This window comes from Charadrius vociferus, unplaced genomic scaffold (assembly GCF_000708025.1).
Source record: "Charadrius vociferus isolate BGI_N301 unplaced genomic scaffold, ASM70802v2 scaffold21, whole genome shotgun sequence".
NCBI classification, from domain to species: Eukaryota; Metazoa; Chordata; class Aves; order Charadriiformes; family Charadriidae; genus Charadrius; species Charadrius vociferus.
The window spans coordinates 917,236-941,380 of NW_009646850.1; the positions used below are offsets into that span (position 1 = coordinate 917,236).

General features: G+C 38.0%; 1 protein-coding gene across 1 annotated transcript in view; it reads right to left on the reverse strand.

The window, feature by feature from the left end:
- The window catches only part of INPP4B (inositol polyphosphate-4-phosphatase, type II, 105kDa), a 288,721-nt gene that overhangs the window by 191,603 nt on the left and 72,973 nt on the right, over nucleotides 1–24,145 (reverse strand). Inside the window, 3 exon segments of the mRNA XM_009894169.1 lie at nucleotides 9,927–9,971; nucleotides 11,683–11,907; nucleotides 21,908–21,992. Coding sequence (XP_009892471.1) covers nucleotides 9,927–9,971; nucleotides 11,683–11,907; nucleotides 21,908–21,992 — 355 coding nt within the window.

Here is a 24,145-nt window from a genome sequence, read left to right on the forward strand (position 1 = left end):
AGGGAAAGTTTGGAAGAAGGCAGCAGTGCCAGAACTGCTATCCAAATCTCTGTTGTAGGTAAGAAAGCCTTATAGAGCTTTCTATAAGAACAAAGGAATAACTCATCCTTATTTGGCTTGTTGCTCTCTGTATAAGTGTCTGCAATAGAAATGACTCTCATTAAGGATGTAAATAGTCCTCTTCATTCAGACCAGCTTCCTGGATCCACAAAGGAATCAGTCATGGACTCATTATCTTATCAGGTAAGCACAAAGACATCAGGTCATATAAGAGCTGTACCTGCGGACACGTTGGTCACGCTCAGTGCCAGTCTCATCTAGGAAGATGCTGCCCATAAATCTCCTTCCATAGCAGAGAACTGCTAGGTAAGCCATTGTTCCCTCCTTCCCAGCTCAGCCGCTGAACTCACACATACCTCCACCACTCGCTCTATTCCACCACTCTGGCACCCTAAAGACTAAAGGTGTAACAGGCATGCGTACACACAAACACACACGCCCCAACAAACCAAGTATCAGTGTGAGATCTGAGACCTACATGGGAGGCACACTAGGGAATCTGAAGGGACTCAACTGAGAGAATGAGATTCAAAAATTGAACTGGAAAAAGTACATCGGTTGGCAAGACAAATAGAAGAAAGTATGCACAGTAGGAGGTGTATTTGGGGGGAAAAGCAGGAAGAGAAAAAAAATGAGGAAAAAAGAGCAGCAGCATGTGCCAGAAATAACTTCTCTCTAACTTAATGATCTTTAATCCTACATTCCTATGAACTAGCTTAAAAATACCGTGGAAACACAAGTTTTCAGTTTCATCAGAATAACATAAAAGTTTATGCTACATTCACCAAAACACCCAATACTTCAGAAGCCAAGCATTAAGCTTGTAAAAATATTAAAGGACAAATGAAGGTACCTACCGAGTTGCTTGTTTTAATAGGTATGCGTGAAAAATTAATGATAGCCCAATTTTGACAGAATTGCATTAAATATCTACCTACATCTATCAATTCTTAAGTAACTCTGGAACCCTTTTCCTAAGTAAAGGAATAATAATAATAAGCCTTACCAGTTATCATAAAGGTTTCCGATTGCTTTGAGTATTTTACCTCAGAAACTAGAATTTGTTCAGGCAAAGCAGCATGAGTACCCTTATTGGTAAGGAATGAGGTAGATGAACCCATGCTAAGACTGAGCTGATGTAATTAATCTGCAATTAACCTCACTGGGGCACTAACCTAGCACCCAACCTCACAGAGAACATCATTGGTTTTCAGCATTGACACAACTTTATCCCTTTGAAATTTTGAATAGAAGGAATTTTGCAAACATGAGACATTTAGAAAGTCGATGAGAAAAATGTGAAGTAGACACAAAAATATCATTTTCAATATCAAGAAGAAACTGATTTTACTCAGAAGCCTACCAAAGTTATTTATTTAAGATTTGAAAAACAAAGTCTAGTCTTAGCCTCCTTTTTCCCTGGCCTTGTAAATGCAGCAGTTTGCTAACTCTGACAAGATTTCAGAATTTGTACATTTGTGACAGAAATTAATCCTATTATCTGCTGCATCACTTGAGCACTAAGATGATAAAACCCTGTCTCTCAGAATGGTTAAATTCCAAAAAACCCTTTCAACTGTTAAATAGCTTTTCAAATTCAGGTATCTACAAAACTCCTGTCTAAACAGATTAGCCATAGCTATTCAAAGTTTATCTCTAGATAAGCGTTTCTATCAAACTACGTGCGAGTTGCTGTGAGAATCTTTATTCTGTTAGATTTAAAAGTTTCCTTGAGTCGCAGCCCTGATTTATACACATTTGTATTTAACAAGGCTGTCATCCACTTTATCCTGATAGTTCAAATACATTTTTTTTCCTAAAAGCAAAAGCTACCAGAAACAGAACATAGTTAAAATTCATACAACAAAATGGAAGAAAACTGCCTAAAATCCAGTTTGCACCTGAGTTTACTAATACTGATACCCCAAAGCATCCTCATGCTACTTACTAATCACATCAGTGTGTCAGTGGATTCCTGTAATCCATCACACTGGAATATGCTCAATCAGTAATGATTTAACTCCTTTGTGCTGGTTCATCATGTGCTCTGACCCACTTCAGAGCAAATAAACATCCCTGCGTTTAATGAGCCCACTGTGGTGACTAACTGCTACATATCACAGTGTAATGTAGAATTTTAATCTCTATAACCTACACAGAAATTGAATTTACTCAAGTCATAGCTTTTTAATGAATATCATTAAGTAGCAATGGATGCCGACAAGTTGAAAATATTTCTGTGACTACTTCTATCAAGAATTACTTCTTACTGGCACAGAAACTAAGTAGATAACTCACAGTTAACAAAAATGAGTAATGCTATACTAGATATAATGGGTTGCCAGCAACAAAACAAATTTTCATATATATGAGCTACATACATAGAATAGATATCTATGGATATATAGATATTCTTCAAAGAAATGTATTTTATCTGTAAAGTATACTACATTATAGAGAGAATTTTTCAGATCCTCTCAACGTGTGAGAAGGAGGCAGAACACTAACTGAACATCTTCCAAAGTTTCATTACTGGAGATTTTTGAGTTCTTGCATATTCAACGATACAATTAGTACAGATTAATATTTCAGGTTTGTGACCGCATGCTGCTTCTCTAGCGGCAATGCAAATGAAGACAATCCCTGCCCTAAAGGGACTGAAGGATAGATTTCTAAAATTACAGTAATGCCTAAAGACACAGATTTGAGAATCTGGCCTAATTCTCTAGGACTCAAACCCAGCATATCCGGAAAAAACTGAACAAGGATATGAGTTTTTGAAAGGACTCTGGTTTTGAGCTTTTTGGTGTTTTCCCCCCATTTTCTGGATTGGTTTTTTCAAAAAGTTTTTTCAAAAAACATTCTTAAAAGAGGGTTTAATGTAGTGAACAACATAGGTTAGCAAACCATGATGGTTTAATACATTATGCATAAAGTGAGGTACAATATAATGAATAAAATTGGAAAGACAAATAGAGAATGCAGGCTGACACTGTCAAATGGAATAAGACAACCTTCTGCAAGGAGGCTGAACGTGCTTATCAACAGAAGAGTCATGCAAGACTGAAGGCAAGATTTTAAAGGGAAAACACACTAATACATTCTCTTTGTATATTTAGTTGCTTCAGTAGTGGCATTATGACTACTTTATTACAACAAAATGGCCTAAAATGACCAAGTCATAATGGTAATATCCAGACAGTTTTGGCAATGCCACTAAAAAAGACAGTCCTTTTCTGTGACAAAGTATGCAGCATGCAAAAAATTCAGGAGCGATGCTTTAGTTTTAAAGAGGTGCACAACAATGAAGCAGCAGAGCATCAGAAAGCTGCCTATAAAAAAAACCCAACAAAACAGTTACTTTCAGTTTGGCAAGGGCTATGACAGAATCCCAAAAGCCTTCTCAAAAGCTAACAAAGTACTCTGGGAGAAGAGGTAGATAAAGAAAGATGTGGAGTCCTGGCAAATCCATCCTCAAATCGCTTTTCAGCAGTGCTCACATAATGTCTGCATATAATAAAGCAAGCTTACAATGAGTGCTTCAGAATGCAGAAGCACAGTAAGGAGAGCTTATTCGCTCAGGGGTCACTAATTCAACATCACTCAACTCTAGGTGATCCCACTTATCAATTTGCTCGACATGCGTTATCCTGTTCCATCATCAAATGCTGCCAAAAGAGAGATGATGGTATGACATGAAAGATGATGGGCATTCACTACCTAAGAACATTTTTGGAAGATAGTTTCACTTGTTGCTTTAACTGCACTGAAACCAACTGAAAGTTAGCTCAAGTTCACCTGCATAAGGTGGGGGAAAAAGGAAACTCCTCTAGGAGTTAGTTCAAAAACACAGCAAGGCTAAGTCAAAACCACTCAAAACATCCCAACACAGACTGGGGTGGAAATTGCTACCTCTTTGGGACGATCCTTTCTGTCAAAAAAAGTCCATCCTAGCAACACTGAGCTGCTAAGAATAAAATGCATTTACAGCATCTTACGGTGCAGTGCAAAAGTCTCAAAACAGGCAGAAGCCCAAGAAGTAGTTCCCAGAGGGAAAAAGAGCATTCTTTCCAATCATATGATATTTTTTCTACTTCTTTAGTTTCTTCTGCCCAATTTAACTTGTCTTTTATCTATTTTTGTTGTTGTTGGAAAGAAACAGCATTTAATATGCATCAGTAAAACTAGGAAAAAAAACCTGACTAGTTTGGTAGAAGATGAAATTTGTGTGGGACCAGAACAAATTCCTGTAAAATTCAGCAAACTGTTTCAACAAAAAAAGGGTGAAATGTTAAATTAAAATACAAAAAGCACAAACCCACTCTTCATGTTTACTAATACTGTTCCTAACACAGCCAACACTCAACTTTTTTGAGGGATAAATACCCTTCAGCATAAAGCAACAGTTTCAATTTGATTCACACAGAAATGATCACTTTTCTTCTTAAGTTTACTCAAAAGTGAGACGATGACATTTTTTATAAAAAAAAAATAAATCAGCTAACACAACAAAGTATCAGTTATTCACCAACTTGTAATGTGATGAAGCAGAAGGAAATCGGAGTTAGATGGGAAAATTCTGCTAGGATCAGGACTCTGACTCCAAGTTTGTGGTACGAATAAAACCAGTATTTCTGCTTATCACTCTTCTAGGAAGAGCTGCTGCTGAAAAAGCTCCAGATTACATTTCAAAATTGGAAAAATCATTTAGTCATGGTCTTTGAGAAGCATTGATGGCCCGTTTAGGTTGAGTACGCAGAGTTAAAGTTGTTTCAAGACCTTTTCCAAGGAATAGCACCACAGTATTACTCAGGGAAAAGTAAGACAGTGAAGAATAAACACGTTTGCATTTACAAGTAGACAGCTCTTGTATCAACCCACTATTTGGTAAAATGAAAAAAAAAAACCACCCTAAAAATTTTATTTTTTAATTCTTTGAACTACATGCTGAAGTTTTCTATGAACTGTGTACTATTTAATGAGATTTTGTAAAAGGAAGTAACTGAGATTTTCATTTTTCTATACCTTGAAAACTATAGAAGGTTATGCTACAATAGGACAGCCCATCAAACTTTACTGCCCTAACATACTTCCCAAGAAACTGAAAAGTTTTGAAGATGCTAGACAGATGCTCTCATTCAAATTAGTACCTGAATACACTTACAACATGTGCAGAGAGATTCATTTCTATACAGTTATCTAGATTATTTTACTACACCCAGAACTGCCATATCCTTTTCTCTCTCTGCACAACTTTAATCAATTAGATAAACTGAAAAACACTGAAATGTGTCAAAATGAATTCTACCAGTCATCGAGGGAGTGACAAGCTTGCTGTTTAGTCTATTTTTTTCAAATATATTTCTCCATATTAACATCATGTTTATTACTGAGTTCACATTTGAGAACTTAGACTACTAACTCTGCTTTCTGCCCTGCTCCCTCATTTTTCTGATTGAGTTTTCTTGCATTGCTTTGTTGGTTCACCAAATACATGCAAATACCTTTAGAGGTGCAAGCTTTTAAAAACTTCACAATAGTGTTCACCATTATGCATAATATAATTTATTTCCCATAACTATTACATAATAGTTCAGTTAAGTTCACGTACCACAAAGTAGCCACACCAAAATCAATGTGAAGTCAGGAACGTATACCATATTTAGTTAGATGTGGGACTCAAGGGCTGAGATATTTTAAAGATGCAACCAAGAACAGTAACTCCAAAATAAACATTTATAAAAAGGCTAACCCTGTGCACTTCAAAGTCATGGGAAAGATTCTTATCAGCTTCACTGTTTGCTAGACTGGTCTGTTATTTAAGCCCAGGATCTGTCTTTATTCCTTTTACTCTGTTCCTCCCATCAACTCTGCACTCTGCACAGACTGACACGTGCTACCTCCTAGTGCTTGATAAAACAGCATGCAGAACAGAACAACTTGAAAAGCTAAACAAAATACAGTTTTAAAAGTAAAACTTCCCAACAGTCACAAGATTCAAAACCAACTATATTTTGAAAGAGTCCTCAAGAATATAAAAATAAAAAAAAAAAAAAATATCTTAGTCTAAAGCAAGCTCTGACTCCAAAATAAGGAATGTTCAAGATCAATCTTGATCAATTGTTGAAAAGCGGTATTTAGATATACTGTCCCTAAATAAAGCTCATATATTAGGCAGCACCCAAATATTATTTAAAAGCTGTTTTAGTTACTGGAGAGTTCCATTTCTGAATGTCACTTATTGACCAACTAGTGACAGAAGAGTTACAAAGTACAATTACGTCATAACTGACAATTTTTTTAAAATATAATTAAAAACATGTATATATTAACTGATATAAGCAAGTGTTTATTTCCAGACATATATATGCTACTTAACTAATATAGTATTGTTTTTATAATGCATGTGAACAAAAGTATAGATAAGCCATTCTTTCAGCGCTAGAGACCAGTTTTATAGGTTATTAACTGTTAGATTTGCCTTCCAAATGCCAAAGACCAGTCTAATCAAGATGAAACATCTCTACAGAGCCCTAAGATTTGGTTACCTATTGCAGCAGCGTGTTTGCTCAGAGCATATCTCTCATCAATGCTCACCATACTTTGGTTCACCTTACAGAGAGGTCTTGGTAGTCCTTGGTTAGCTAAAGCCAATGCCAAGTCTTTCAGTTGACATAAACAAAGCTTCAAAAGGTGAGATCAGCCAACCAGTGCCCTCGACCTGCCAGAAGCCAAGGGGCAGCTCTCTGGCTCAGCTGGCACGACAAGGCAGTGCGTGTTTCCCAGATGCATGGACCAGGCTGTCAGGGCGAGAGTCCCTTCCAGCCCTAGCAATAATGAGGCGAACAGCACAGAAGGCACTGACTGGCTGCCCTTGCGAGAGGTATTTTAACTGGCTGGTTGCGCCAAACAGCACATCCATCCTTCCCAGATAAACTGGTCCTCTCGCTGATAAGCAAGAGGTGCCTGATGCGTGCATGTTTGTTTGTACTTATATGAGTAACATAGTGGTGGTGAGCGGGCTGGCTGGAGCTAGGAAATGTTGGCATTCCAGTAAGATGGATAACCGTTATGATAAAATTGAAGTCTTCCATGAACCACTTGGTCACTGAAGGTGGATTCCCCTAATGCAAATGTATTATGCTTAAATATTTAGTATTATTCTAGGAACAAGACACTAAGAATCAGCTTTACATAGTTGCCTGAACTGCTAAATATCCCACAGGAAAGACATGGACCTGTTAGAGCAGGTCCGGAGGAGGCCACAAAAATGATCAGAGGGATGGAATACCTCTCCTATGTGGACAGGCTGAGAGAGCGGGGGTTGTTTTGTCTGGAGAAGAGGAGGAGATCTTATTGCTGCCTTTCAGTACTTAACAGGGGCTTATAAGAAAGATGGGGACAGACTTTGTAGTGGGGCCTGTTGTGATAAGACAAGGGGTAATGGTTTCAAACTAAAAGAGGGTAGGTTTGGACTAAATATAAGGAAGAAAATTTTTTTACAGTGAGAGTGGTGAAACACTGGAACAGGTTATGCAGAGAGGTGGTAGATGCCCCATCCCTGGAAACATTCAAGGTCAGGTTGGACGGGGCTCTGAGCCACCTGATGTAGTTGAAGATGCCCCTGCTCATTGCAGGGGGGTTGGACTGGATGACCTTGAAAGGTCCCTTCCAACATAAACTGTTCTATGATTCTATGACATTGGCCAGGAATACCAGTCAAAAACAAGAGGTTTACACTGTTACTCTTGCAGCAGCAGCACTGTTACCTAAGCAGCAGCAGAAGTCAGTGTGTAAGATCACTCGCAGAGCTGCAATGACTCAATCAATAATGCTGCAGAACAAACCACAGAACATAAATTCCTACCAGAGACAGCCAAATGCAAAACACAAATACTGGCACCATAAGTGAACAGAGCTCTGTCCAGCACCAGCCCAAACAAGTCTGAAAATGGTTTTACATCATTTGTACACTTCTGCCTGCTGAGGCACATTTATCACTGAAAGCAACTTCTCCTGAAGTACAGCTCATCTAATTTGCCTAATCTAAGGTGCCTGCAGCACCTTCCTCCCTCTCCCACACCACACCAGGTTCATTCTGGGAGTTTGTTATTGCTGGACCACAGCAATTACTAGCTGTGCCCAAATACTACAGTCACATCACCTATAAAATGCGTATAGAAAGGCACAGAAAAGTTAAAATCACTCTTAACAATCATTATAGCATGGTAATTCCCCCACAGAAAAGCAGGCCTTTCTTCTATATCAACCTTTAACAATTTCAGCAGAAGCAGTCCCTACAGGAAAAAAAAAAGGCAACTAGAAGTTTTTGTAATGCTACAAGTGTCTAATTTTTAAAAGGCATACAGGTAAAGATGCTGAGATATAATTCAGGGAATCTAAAAATGATTGATCAGACAGAATTGCACCTGCCCCAAAGGGCACAGCTTTAGGGTATCAGCTTTTAAATCAGCATAGGTACAGCAGCACACAAACCAAGTGTAAGGCAATTCAAAGGACAGGGCCAGGAAACAGGTTACCATGATGGAATAAGCAGGGTGAGTACCTGCAGGCATGTCACTGATGCCATCTTTTCTTTCTGTTTTGAGGGGTTTCTGAGGGAGATTTGTTGGTAGATAATTTAAATTCTCCGAATAGTGGAGTTTGATTTATTTTTACATAACACCTTGCTGATTAATGTCTCTATTTCCCTCTCCTCCTCTCTCACATACACACACACTTTTCCAATATAAGTTTTGAAGTGTGTTTCTATCAGAGTAAATATAACAGATATTGAATAGCATGAAGTAAAAGTTTCTCAGTGTACAGCTATCCAACATGATATGCAATACTAGCAAGTTATATGAATGCAAAAAATGTAAAACATTGGACAAGTTTTAGTCATTGCAGAATGTACGCAGCATATAGCACCAAATATTTCAAAAGATACATTATTTGCCACTGTGTTATTTTACCGGATACAGGAGCTGGGAATAATCATAGAATCACTTAGGTTGGAAAAGCCCCTTAAGATCACTGGGTTCAACCATTAATCAACTGAACCTAGCTATTTTTCTGATTTCTAATATGGAATTATTTTATTTAATGCCTCTACAGCAAATAATTATTTCACTTACTATTTTGAAAGCTTCAAAGTTTTTGCACTGAAAGAGCAATGACAAAGTTGACAGTTTTCCTGTCTAAATGGCAGTTTGGGCTGCAAATATTCTGCACCTTTATCTTGTATTACAAATACACAATCATTCAATTAGCTTGCTTGACTTACTGAGCAATGTTAATCACGCTGTATACCTCTGAATAAAGAGGAAGGCTTCAGCTGATAGAACACCTCCTCCTGAAATAAAGTTCTCTTATATTATATACTATACTAATATCTCATTCTCATATACTGATTACCTATACTCAGTATAAAACGAGAAAAATCAGGTAAACATATATATTGACTCTTCTCTACAAGATAATAATCAATGCTTTTAAATAGAAGTTTGTTCTAAAGGGACAGTACTTTTATCTGAATATAATATCATTTTAAAAACTCCATCTTAGACACCTTGTCCCAAATAAGTAATATTTCATAAACAACATTCACAAAGCTATTGGGCAGATTTTCAGCTTGGAAGAGCACCGTATCATTAGAGAACTCAATAGATTTTAGGCATTTCAGCCAATTGAGAATCTAATGTCAGCATTTCAAAGACAGGCACGGGCACGTCTCCTACCTAAAGGAATCAAGGTGGTTCTACTTTTTTTAAACAGGTAACATGTTACGTTGTATAATGCTATACATATAAACTCTTCATGCACACAGGCCATTGCAATTCCAAGAAGTCAAAATCGTATCTTACCAAGACTGAACTCCAGCTTTGGCTCATTCGCAATTCTCTGAATACCTTTCAAAGTTAAGAAAAAAATAAATTAGAAATAATGTGATTTCAATGTCTAGCTTTTCAATACATAGCAAAACTTTCACGTGCCTAATTCATACCTCTACCTGCCATTGGCACCAGAGAAACATTTTGTTACAAACTTACAGTGAAAGAGAGCTTTGCATGACATACTTGCCTGAAAAAAAAAAAAAGACTGCTTTTGAAGACGACTTCATTTTTTTATTTTTTTATTTTTAACAGAAACTTTCTGTTGCTGGAAAAAGAAACTAAGAAAAAAACCCAACAACCTTTCACAGATGGGTATTTTTAAGATTTTCAATCACAACAACTAACCTTATATCTGTTGAAAAAATATTAAATACAATTAATTTTTAAGTAGGTATGTCATCACATTAAAAATGGAAACAAAAAACATGTTCTGTGGAAGTAGGTAAATCAGGTCAATATAGTAAAATACATCACCATATTATTGGCCTACATAAAAATTGTAAAGCAATAAACCCAACTTCTTTTTGTTGGAAAATAGCACACGAATTCCTTTTCTCATATACCAAGGACAATAAGAACATTTTAATTCCCTCCGTTGTGGAATTATGTTTTAGTATGTATTTTACTGCAAAGGACATTTTCTTATTGCACTAGGATAAAGGAGCAAACTACAGAGATGCAAAGAGAAACATAGAAAGGATAGTTAAACAACACTGAGTTGTTCACCCTCTGCAGGAAGTAACTGGATCACAACTACAGTATCAACGAACCTTGTAGAAATTAAACTGTCTCTTGTTGACATTTATGCATTGTGTCCCGTAAGCATTATTAAGTATTTTCCAGTATTGAAGAAATTGATCAGATCGGAAGGACCAAGGCGGTATTTGAACTGGAACACGAGATTTTTGTTAAAAATTACAAATAACTAAAAAAAAAAAAAAAAAAAAGAGTATCCCACAAAAAAACCTTATAACTGTTCTTGCTTCATGAAAACTTGATGTTGCTGAATAGGTCTAGTTTCACATTGTTCTCATCACTATAGCTAATCACTCAAGTCTGTGCAAGAAAAATTACAGCTGCAGAGCTTAGAAAGGCTTTGATCAGTAAGAAACACCAAATAAGATATTTTTTTTTAATGGAGTTATAACAAATTTCTGAGTTTAATTGTGCCACTAGCAGAGTCAGCGTACTGGTATGGAACACCTTTATCAATATGCTGGATACAGACTTGATTAAGTAACTGGGCAACTGAAATACAGTGCAGACTCTGGTGCACCAAACGTGACTCAACATATGGCTATGCCCTTTCAAATCCTCAGAGTGCTTTTATATCACAAAGAACAAATCTGTGATACTATTTTAAGTATCACTAAAACGTTACACATTCATCAAAGCTTTCAGACTATATTTTAAACAGTAGTCCATATAGGACACAAAAGAGGAAAAAAAATTTTTAACTGAACAGTTTAAGTCTTATGAAGAAAACAGATCAGAGAGAAAGTCAGAAACAGTAATCGTGTATTTGTTCCCCTGAAAGTTATCTCTATAAATCAAAATATATCAGGTAATGATATTTAAAGATCATCAGTTTGCTTCCTCTACAACCGCGCTTTTTCAAACAAACAGTTAAACTGCATTGTGTTCCCTGTTTGTGACACTATCTCTACTGCTACAGAGAGTAGGCCATTTTTTCGTACCAGTCAATAAAATTAGTATATGTACTTACTCGTAAACTGTGGCTCTCCTAGACTGTCTACTTGGGATGAAGGGAGAAACTGCCTTGCTTCATCTGATGATTGCTCCTCTTTGATTTCCATGATCAACCTCCGGAGCTGCTGAATTTTATTCTGCAAACCTTCCGAGTTTGCCTCTCCCAGTGCCACAGCCCAAGATTCGCAATCTGGCTTTGATGCAGCTTCAAGGTAAAGATCTGGTTCTCCACTCTGAAACTCTGCACTCAGAAAACATAAACACAGTTTTTAGGAACATGATTAAAAAAGGGGATCATGAAATTATTGATGTCACACACTTAAAACCACCACACACACATTTCTTTTCATGGTCACAGAATCATGCACCCCATCCACCTCTTGAATCAAACCCCTGTTCTTTCAGACTCAGTGTAGTACTAAGTCTATCCACAGAGTGGATCCAAAAGCAATTAACATATTGCTAAACTAGGTGGCAGAATCAAACGGAAATGGGAAACCCTTTTTTAGCACAGATTCTGCAGCCTAGCAGGTAGCTATCAGAGCTGCTCACTTGAACAAGAATTTGATTTAGCTGGGGCAGCAGACATGGTTCTGACAAATAGCAGGATTCACTGGAACAAATGTGTCCATCATTTCTTCTATTAGAGCTCTCTTTTATGCTCAGCCTCGCATTCATCCTTGCCAGAATACTGCTCACCAACACATGCAGATAATTTAGCATGACATAGCTCCTCTGTGAAGACTCAACAGGTTGTATGTGGGAGCTTCTGACCTCATTACTATCCACATGTCGTTTGCTGTTTTGCCTGAAGTCTAATTGTTTAATGATCAAATTCTCTAAGAACAAAAGAAAAAAGGGTAGAAAAAAAACCTGGATTCCTTGGGAGCTTCAGCTAAGTAGCAAGGGTCAGTCATTTGATTAAAATTAGCACAGGAAGAAAAAACACCTCTCAGGGATTTAAAATTCTGCGGTATAAATGGCTTCACAGAGTCTCAAATTCAATGTGACATTTAGAGAGACACACACTGAGAAGAACAAACTGGGAAAGAAAGAAAAATCAATGCTTCTTTAAAAGAAGTTACCAACTGATTTAGAAACATAAAACTCTATAAAACACCTGTGCTATTGTGTTAATAAGGACTGAAGTATTTGGTTGGACATCAAAATCATTTTGACCTAAATAAGCCATAGATCATATTAGTAGAAGAAACAGAACACTTAAATGTTTTCATGCTTAGTTCAAAAACCCCAATAACATAGAAAAGTTTTTTCAATATGAAGTGAACTTAAATTCCCTTTTACTAACTTGAGTATTTAACCTTGGGCACTTACCCACATATGTTATTCTACACCCGTTTGCACCTCATAAACTGAGCATCTGCCACTTACAATTAACTCTGCTTTTATTGTTATGGGGTGAACAAAAGATGCCAACCTCAAGTCTGGCACAAATCCCTGTAGAGGTGGGACAATTTTTCTGTCTGGGGGTGGATCTAAGGAAATCTAACTGTGGGGCTGCAGCTGCTGCTAAGAATGATGGATAAGATTTCACATTCCGGTTTGGACTATAGAATTCGTGAGGGAAGACTGGGAAGAGGAGCAGAAAGTGGGGGAACATCTTTCTGGCTTTACAGGCAATTTACAAAGCACTAATAAGGATTCAAACTCTTGCCTCTAGCCTTGGTTGAGTCAGAAAACAAGGTATCGGTTCTTGAGACAATAATATTCAAAATGTAAGGGAGATGCAGATGTTCATCAGATCCTTGTTTACATAATACATTAAAATACATACTGGTCTTGAGTGACCAAACCTGAACAAGCTGAGCTTTACTGTTTGTCAAAGATGGATTTAGGGACACAGAAGTTTCAGCTGTAAACTCTCATGTGATCTGCTACTCCATCTGAGCCGTGAGGGCAGTAACCTTCAAGAAGACTGGTAATTAGAAGAGCTAATAATTTTTCTGCTCCTCCAGTAAGATCTGCAACAGCATAGTTGTCTACTTCCTTCTGTCACTGACCCAAATGACTCAGAAGTTTGTTTTTATTTCATAGTATTTTGGAACTACCAGTGGAAAAAGGAAAGGAAAAAAGAGGCATGTAGTCAACCAGCATCAACACCAAAATCAAAACAGCAGACATTCTAATACAAAAAGTAATAAAATATTTACAGGCATGCAAAACACCTGCTTGTACCATTCAGCCTTTAAAAGCACAGACAATTTTAACAGAAGCATTTTGGATATCCAAGATACCTTAGCTAAGGAAAGACTGTCAGACAAACAAGGCAACACTTAACAACCAAAATACAAATATATCAAGGTGTTCTTTACTTTTTGCTCTTTATTTTTAAATGTAAATAGGAACAGTGATCTTGCCTTGAAATATCCTACCACTAGCTAGATAAAAAACATCTGCTTTGGGAGGAAATCAATGTTTTGCAATTGAAATCATGCTATTTATATTTACCTCTTAGCTGTGGAAATCAGACTGCCAAGCACAAAAGGCATACTGAATCACCCTTAATATGCACGGAACCAGAAATGGATAGTAAAATGCAGTAGGAGTGGGCATAATTCACTGTATTCTGATCTAACAGGTGCCAGTCTTGAGATCTGGAAATTCATTCTAAACTATCACTTCAAAACACTACAGTCAGCTATATTTAGATCTCTGGAGTACTCTGACAGCTAAGTTAAATTCTGAAAAGCATATGGAAATATCTGAAAAATATTCATCACCGCAAATGTAGAAAGTTTTACTCTGCAGATCCAACAGTTGGTAAGTTTACATATTTCCCATACTGTTTCAGTGTATGTAATGTTTATGTACAAGTTGACATACTAGAAGAAACACAATGCCCAAAATGCACATTGGCAAAAATGTCTTTTGCAGTAAAGGAGCACACAGGTTTATTTATATAATAAAGATCATCATCTCTTTGCTCTTCTCTCTGAGATTGTTTAGTTGACTATTATTTTAAGTCAGATGCATACAGTAAATACCATTTTATCTGTTAGGATATAATTTTTGAATAAAAGGACACATAAGACCTAAGAACATACAATACGAAGAAAATTTTTTATCTACTTGGGAATCTGCAATGGCAGAATAGTAATTTGCATCATAGCACTGGACATCCCTGTTAGGGTTTCAAGTTCACTGGCATAAACCCAGGGAAGACATTCACACAGTTAAACACAATGGTTTTCTTTGCAAAACATTCAACTTACTAGCCCTAAATGCAAAGTAAAATGGTATACAGTTCCATCTTTATCGCCTTTTCTTCTTGAACCAAAGAAGGTCTATGTAGCTACAAGAACCAATGTAGGACCTTTTGACAGCTTGCATAAACTCAAATCACAGAAAGAAGGAAAAAGATTCTAAGATCAGACACTGGGATATTGATGTAACCTACAGTAAGTAACCTGATCATGTTTATCCTGACAGTAGATTTTTATATATCTAATTGAAATCGCTATCTAAATCAATATTTTACAAAGCTTTGTTCTTAGCTTTTCCCAAGATTTCTCATTTTTTTCCTGGAACCTAGCAGAGTACTTAAAAGCAAGAGTACTGCATATAGTATAGTCTACTTGCATTACTACAAGAGCATATCTATGTGTGAAGTCAGACATACTCTTCCTATTTGCCATTGAACACTAGTCTGCCACTGCAATACGTAACCAGCTATCAAAATGTTTCTGCTCATATCTCTACCCTGTTAGTTCGGTTTTGACCTGTCCAGTTGAAAACAAATTAATGGTCACAGCTACTAGCCTCAGGGCGGGGGGGATGACCAAATATTACTAATTCTAATGCACAGGGTGGTCTCTAAATGTTAGCACTGACACTTCAATAACACAACCGGCACTTGGATAATACGTCACTAGCAGGTGCTAAGCAGCCCTTCCAGCAGCTTGCCTACCTTGCTGCTTTTCCTTATTTCAGTGTCAGAGACTAAACTGGAGGCAAATGCTGAGGAAGCAGACAGTGGAAAGCAAACATGTCTGTTCATAGAGCCTTTTTCTGATCAGGACTCTGTTCACCAACAACTCTCTTACTGAAGAATGAATTCAGTAAGACTTTCTCCCAGAGAAGCCAGCACAGAAAGTTATGGTCCCATAGGACTTTGCAGCTCAAACAAGGAATTCAACCCCCCTGCTCAGACAGGACTGCTGTCAAATAAGGAAACAGCACAAAGAAAAGCTGAGATATCCCCAGTGGCACCAGAAAGTCTTTTCTACTCTAACCCAACTGTCTAAAGTCAGAAGTGTATTTTGGTGTTAGTTCCATCACCGTCAAATAAGGTTTTTTTGTTCCCATTATTTTGCAATAATACTTAAATTTCCCAATTTTTTCAATTTAACAATAGCAATTGCCTCTTTTCTCTGCAAGTACTTTGATATTTCACTTGTTTTAAAAATTAAAAACAAATTTCTCGTTTAAAATGTCTTAATGATGTCCCTCTTCATTCTTAAAGTGCACTTGATTGTAACTTTAATCATAACCTGCTACACAGAAACCTGTTTTTCTGTAAAGTCAGAAATAATTAATTGAGTCACCAAAAAAAAAGTGTAGGCTGTTACTGGAGTTGACCTTTGTCTTTCAAAAGACTGCATTTTAATGGAAAGGCTTTTAAAATATAAAATAATAAAACAAAACCAAAAAAAAGCACAGTTCCAACGGTAGGGAGAAAACACTTTGGTTTTAAAGCTTTTTCATTTGTTATTAATTTCTTTTTTTTCTTAAGGACGCTTTATTGTTTCATTTTACTAAACATGTAAAAGTGACAGGAAGACTGATACTCTATGGCTTGTTTTATTTTCATTAATGAGACTTATAAGCATAAAATTATGTTGAACAGGTAAAAACGAAATTAATAGCAGGATTTAAATAAAAACAAGTACAAAGCACAAGGTCAGTGTCCAGTATGAAAGCCTCTCCTTTTCTAGAGGATCACTATTTTTTTCTCCCATGACAACATGCAAAGTAAAGAGTTCAGAGAGGTTAAAAGGTTCTCTCTTTTCAGACACACACTAGCAAAAAGTAATTCTTAGTTGCTACTTCAGCAGTGCAAAATGGCTGAGAATATGAATAAGCCACTGCCACTCTAAAATATAAAGCACCATCACAGCTAACCACCATATGCTTTAACAAAAGTAGAATGGAAGCTTTGATACGTAAATTATATCCGCAGGATATTTCTAATACAGACATCAGAGCCTTTTAATTCACAAAGCTGACTGAATTCTATATGCTGATGCATTTCATGTCCAAATTAGTAGTGATGAAATCATCCCATGGTTACTCATGATGCTATGTTAATCTTCCTTTGGAAGTTAAATTTTCAATCAAAGATAAAGAATTTAATTAAAAATTTTATCTTTAGTGTAAGGGTTGTTTTACTTTGCAATGCTGGAATAAACTTATATAAGTTGCCATTATAATCTCCATTTAAGTCCCCACAGAAGCTCACAAAGAGCCTGAGGTATTTGAAATTAATATAGTGTGATACCCCAGGTTGACTACTGCAGTATAGTACTTTGTTTCTTTTAATACCTGCAGGCTTTCATACATGCCACATTGCTTCTCCCCTTTCATTAAACAAATACCACACCTATGCTGGAAGCAAGGCAGACCACACAAATACTTAAATACCACAATGGTATCTCAAGATCACTGAAATACTGCAGCATTCACCAGAAGTACGAAAGGTGGCCTTTGCAAAGCAATAGACTGCTTTTGCTGTAAGGAAGTATATATCACATCACTGGCTGGACCAGTTTACCTTAAAAAAGCCAAGATTCAGATATCTGGATTCTCTGCCTAGGTATGCAAGAGTGACTTTCGCATATGCCCCATATGCAACCTCTAAAACCAGGAGTGACACTGACCTGCCTTTCCAAGCCACTACTATTGAAGGAAATCAAAAGCTCCAAGTGGCTTACATACTACGCTTAAGGGTATTCCTATATGTTTTTTGTTTTTTGGTTTGTTTTTTTTTTTTTTTTTTACACCTGATACCCTCCAATATGCTTTAGATGACTGTGACCTTGCATCAAAAGCTCTGTCGTCTTCCTCTGTTCCCTCCCTATCTCCTCAGGCCTCACCAACCCCACCTGGCTGTTAGAGCTCTTACCTCCCTAGTTCTCACTAAGGGACCACACATGGTAACGCAATTAATACAGTCTTGAAGGAATCCCTCACCCTACATGACACTCTATACAACACTGGTCAGCTTCAGATTGTTCTTGGGCCAGGTTCAAACATCTAGCCACACAGCTCTAATTGCCCTAATTCCAGAGAAGTGTAACAGCGACCAAAAACTACCAACATTGGCTATCTTTCCACATCTTCTGCTCAAACACTGACACACCTGGAAGTGGATAAAACACTCCAAGAAAAACGCCTGGCACAGATGAACCGTGGTGTGTTGACCATGGCGGCTGCCAGCTGCCCACCCAGCCCCTCACTCGCTCCCCCTCCTCAACAAGGCTGGGGGAGGCAAGAAGAAAGAAGCTCATGGGTCGAGCTAAAGACAGGGAGATCACTTAGCAATTACCATCCTGGGCAAAACAGACTCATCTTATGGGAAAAATAATTTAATTTCTTGCAAATTAAAACAGTGCAGACAAAGGAGAAACAAAGGCCTTTCCTTCCTCCACTCCCCCCTTTTCCCCAGGCTCAATTTCACTCCTTACTCCTCTACCTTCCCCACACCCCGAGCAGCATGGGGGCCTGAGGGGGGTTATGGTCAGTCCACAACAGTTCCTTCCTCCTGATGCTTCACCCCCGGCTGCAGCGTGGTCTCTCCACAGGGGTTTCTCCAGGAGCTGCAGGGCAACCTGGACCACCCCCTCCCCTCCTTCTGCTCTCACCCTCATGCTTGCCTGGCTGTTTCTTGCCCCCCTGCCCCTTCCTTGCTCCTCAATGGTGGGCAGCTTTTTACTCTTTCTGAATGACTTTTTCCCTGAGGCGTCACCTGCAGGGCTGAGCCGGGCCCAGCAGTGGGTCAGTGGGAACTGGACACCACTGGCTGTGTCCAGCTCAGGGCAGCCCCAGCAGCTCCTCACAGAGGCTGCCCCACGGCCCGCCCCCCACTGCCATCACCTGGACACGTAAACTCAGCAGACTAACCACCTTTAACAGCATTTCCAAGGGCCAGCAGAGATACAGCTATTCTCTGAATAGCTACAATTGTATATTTCTGTGCCTGGTGAGGCAACAATGCCCACCTGTATCACACACGGTGCAAGCTTAGATGGCACAAACATGGCGGCTATTGCTGAGGAGAATCCAAGGCAAGGCAATTAACATCGCGTTGCTCAAACACTTCTGTGCACAGCAGCAGTTTCCAGGTTAAGATCTTTTGGGACAAAAGGTTTGACATGCTCTCCTTATCGTACCTTCAGGGATTTCAGGAATGAATCACACTCGTCACACATTCAGTCGGATCCATCTCACACCAGTGTCTGACCTGTTCTGCTAATAGCAACTAGTTCAGGTTATGAGGGCACGCAAGCAACCAGCCACATCAGAGCCTAACAAATCCTATCGTTTCCTGTCATGGTCCGCTTAGAAACCTTTTGAGCCAGGCTGCTTTGGGAGCGCTGCACTTGAAGCCCTGACAGGATTATCCGCTGTGGCTGCCTGACCTCTTCTGCACTCCCTTTCTGTTTCAGCGCCCACACCACCCCGAGGCGATAACCAGCTCCACAATATCATCTATATCACTAGATACTGCATGAAAATGTCCTTCTCCGCCCTCCATGTTTACTCCACTGCCCTTTATTACGTTCTCTTCTTGGATATGCCAGTTAGTCTCCATTTCTCACTCTTACTCATGCATCCTAGGATTCAGCCCACCACTCAGAGAAAAACAGAGACAATCAGCCAAAAGCTCAGTCTAAAACTCCCCTCAGCGTTCCAAGTTGAACCCCAGCTGGTTTTCTTCATCTTGCAGCTTGCAAGATGAAGAAAATGTCCCTTCCCAGCCACGCTACAAGCTAAATCTCACAGATCAACTTCTGCTGTGTTCTGGCACAGCCCTCCTCCAGCTGTTCCACAAGGAATTTGGCATCATAAGCAGGTAGGTCCTCCTATTCTGCTTTCACCCCAACCCTGTAAAGTCCCAGATACACATTTTAGAGCTTTTTTTTTGGCTCCCAAGGGCTAATGGATATATTTGTGTGACAATGCAGCTAGCTTTTCATGATCGAAGCCCCCACTGGCAATGATCTCTCTTCTTAGTTCCTCAGTTTTGTTTTTGTCCCCTCTTTTGTCTCTGAATTTTGTTCTCTCCTACAGTACATGGACTATTATTTCACTTCTTTTGGTATTTTATCCTCACTCAGCACACAGTATATCATCTTCATTTGTCTTCAGTTTTGTTCTAATACCTCATAATAGTCTGGCTTTTTTTTTTTTTTTTTTGCTTTTTTTTTTTTTTTGCTTTCTTTTCCCATCCAACAAATCATCAGCCAGGCTCCTGTCCCTGGTCTCCAGCACAGGAAGACTGCCAAGTCTGAAATCCACTTCTCCTGTACCTCTCTGTCTCTTCCTCTATCTACTGTTGTCTTGCTCTGGTCGTGCCCCAGGCACTCATCATCATTTATTGATTCTGCTTACCTGGATTTTTCTGTACTGTTTCCTCTTTTCTACTTTAAAATGTTTTTTACAGGAGGGTCAGAATGCCACCCTCACCTCTAACCACACTACTGACCTTCAAACTTTGTTTTAGAAAGTCTCTCAGGTAGGAATTTCTGTTCCTAACTATGCAAGTATATTTCTTCCTCCATACATATTCACAGCATCTTTTTCTCTATAGGCAGCCTGAAGTGTTTACCCAGTACTCTGTTGTCTACTTCCCCAGCTTTTAGACTTAAAATCTGCTAGTCTCGCCTGCCACAGAAACTGTCCCATTGGCAACCTTCAGAGGTAACTGAAAGAATCCTGTCACCAGTTACAACTGCATTCTTGGTTCAGTTCAGCAGCATCATCTTGAAGCATTGTAAAAGACATACCAGAAGGGAACTGACATGACTGTGTTTATATCCAAACTGTAACACCACCGCCTCATAAAGCTGATGATTCCACTCAGTGAATTGGAATCAATAAGGGCATAATTAGAAAAGTCTCAATTTGAGAGTCAATGGTAATCAATCAGGCATTACCCTTAGGCAAAGCCATGCTTCCAAATCCAGAAAGTAGTCCTTTTTGATGCAGTGCCTCAACATCGGGAATAAGACTTCACTCCACTACTAAAGATGCAGGATTTGTGCTGTTCCCCAGAATACCACCCAGAAAGGGATAAAACCCACAATGAATATATTTTAAGTTACTGCCTTCTCGAACATGACCGAAAACTAAGAATCACTTCAGCAGGTGAGGATAAAAGTTTGCATAATTAATGTAACATTTTCACTGAAGTGGACTGGAGATTTTGGCAAGTATACGAAAAGAAGGTAGGAACTCCTACTAAATGTAAAGCTGGCCAACGAGCCCACAAATGCAGCACAACCTTTTCCCCCCTGTAGCTAGTTTTACTAGCCTACCAAAACTCCTCTTAGACCATTACAGCTAACTGAAAACGGCAAATTGATCTAAGGACTTCACAACTCCGCAGTGGTAGCAGAAAAAAAAAAACCTACATCATAAAAAATTTCTAACACAATGACTATACGAGTTGTTCCTGCAGAGAAAACTCTGTCAGCATTTTCTCCAAATAAAATCTTTCCACTAAAATAATTATTCTGATTTCTATTAAATAATTTTTTTCCTACTGTTTTCAACAATTTTATAAGTGAAGAGTTGACAGGAGGCGAGAAAAACAGGAAACCCCTCATTTAATAGAGAGGTTGGCAATGATTAATCATTCAAGAATAAGATTAGTTGCCTATGCATCAACATAAATCCCATATTGTACATAATAGATAACAAATCAGACCATCAAACTTCTATTTATTGTCAGAGGAAGCAGATGACATAAGACTTTAATTTGATTTTAGACAAAGTAAAACAAAAGCTTTTAGGATTTTGTTTTTAGGCATAAATTCAGAGACAAGGGACAAGATGTATGCACCTAACAGACAATGTGATATATTTTAGCTAAGGTTTTAGCAAAGTTTCAATGCCTGGGTGGTAGTTTTTTTGGTTGTCATTTTTGTTGACCGAAATAATAAAATAAAAAAAAAAAAAAAACAAAACACACTGAACATACTGAGCTGTGTTTTACTTACTGAGAACTATTGAAACATCTGTTTTACTCCTGAACTCCACAATCCAACAACGCTCCAGGATTACCACTTCAGAGGCTTCAGAACTCTGTGAGACATAAAGATGACAAAATGTTAAGATTTGGAACCTGACTGGGAAGTCCTTCTGTTTGGCTGTTCACATCCAACGCAATTTGTACGTGTAATGACAACAAAGCATAATAGTCACTAGGCAGATGGATACAGACGTTCTTTAATTACTGATCTGTGCCATCCTACTTCAGCTCAATGAGCTATAATGGGAATAAAATGTTAGAAAAGACCACGCAGGAAACTAAGAAAAAAAGGAACTCAGGAGTTTATTTTTTCATATCATAAGTATTCAAAAGTTTAGGTGCCACCTCATTCCTAAACAAATCAGCCAAGCCGAGCTCATTCTAACTGCCATATTTACTAATAAGTCCGAATCAAATATTGGATTCTATTCAGAGAGTAGGATATTTTCAAGTGAACAAAATAACATGCAATCTTACAGAAGGCATTTCTCTTCAATTTTCATTTAAAAGGGATTTCGTTATCATCACTTGAAACTTTGAATCTTGTCTCTGGCTATGCAATTCAAATGACATCAAGTGATACAGACCTATTGCAGAGTGCAATATGATACGAATTACCACTATCATTTTTTGCGAGTGCTCTGCAGAGAAGATGAAGACTCTTCTTCCAGTTTAGTAAGTGTGACTCATTTTTCCGAAGAGGAAAGCCATCAATCACTCCCTCAGAATTAATCTTTTTTCCTTTAAAACTTTTATTATCCATTTTTTATCCCTAACATCAGGTAACAAATAACCCTTAGAACATGTACCCATACACTTCCTCATTGCAGGTTTCTAACATGAATGTCACAAAGCTCATTCTCTACTTCAGTGAGATTCCGCATGGATTAATGTAAATTCTCATTTTAACATTCCGTCCTCAGGTACTTCTTTATTCCAAGTGATCCTAAAGATAAAAAAGTTTCCATATTGTAGACCAATTTTACCAAAAGCCTGAACTTTAGTTCCACATATTTGACACTTAATGAATGACTTCATAAAAAAATTCATATTTATAAGACCTGCCTAATATACACAAGTTTTCTTATCTACCTCTTTCTCCGCATTTATTCTGCATTATTTGGCCTGCCAGAATCAGATGCAAACGTTTTGCCAAGAGTTTCATATTAATTTTTAAACGGACGGCTTGATCCTGCATTTTCTCACAAAAAAACCCCTTTACTTACCTAGTAATACTGTTTTCTTTCATGAGAAAAGAAGTGAAAATTTCATACAGTAAGACTACAGGAAGACTGATGAGTAACAAAAAGGTAACACTTCAGAAAGTCTGTATTTATTCCCTCCCTCCCACCTTTTACCACTTATTAAATGAATACTCCAAACCCAGTTATCAAGGCACAAATCAACATTCAAAGGTGACAAATGGTTAAAATAAAACAGAGGAACAGAGATAAAGCACATGATGTTATATTGAAATATGCCAGAAGTCAAGACAGAAGGTTTAATAGACTAAGAAAAATCACTCAGACTTATCTAGAAGCCACTTGTACATTGACTTCTGGGAAATATTCAGGCTGGGGTGGTCTAAAAGGGATGTGTTACCCTGTAGACTGAAAAACAGCTAGTTGATTGTTTGGAGAAAAAAAAAAAAAAAAGAAAAAATGGAGAAAGTAGTGAAACAGTGCAGTGAGTTTTGGGAGAAACAAAAGTGCTATCTTGGGAACTTTTTTTATTTATAGAATCCAGCAAGTCGAGCATACATGGTAACCCAGAGGCGATTTTCAGGTGCTATCAAGCGAGGCATTCTCTGAGGTTCTACCAGGGAAAGTAAAATACAAGAAAGTCTTTATGAGAAATAGCTAAAGCCAGCTTGGGAACATAGGCAATAATAGTTCAAAAAGCAAACAGCAGACTAATTAGGAAGAGTCTTCCACTGCAATGATACTGATAACTATTCCTATTCTTTACATTTTGAAGCAAGATATCAACACCGATATAATCTCCCCAAAGACCCTCAGGAAAATGCAGCCTGATTCCTTCAAGAGCTGGCAACTTTCAGAAAAGATATGCCCAAAAGAAGGGGTTTAGTTCAGAAGTTAACAAAGGTCTGAGACAACGCAACACTCAGCTGTAAGTACATGAAGAACTCCTATCCAGTCTCTGTCCAAAGAAATAGTCAATTAATTCTAACAGCTTTTTTTCTTGT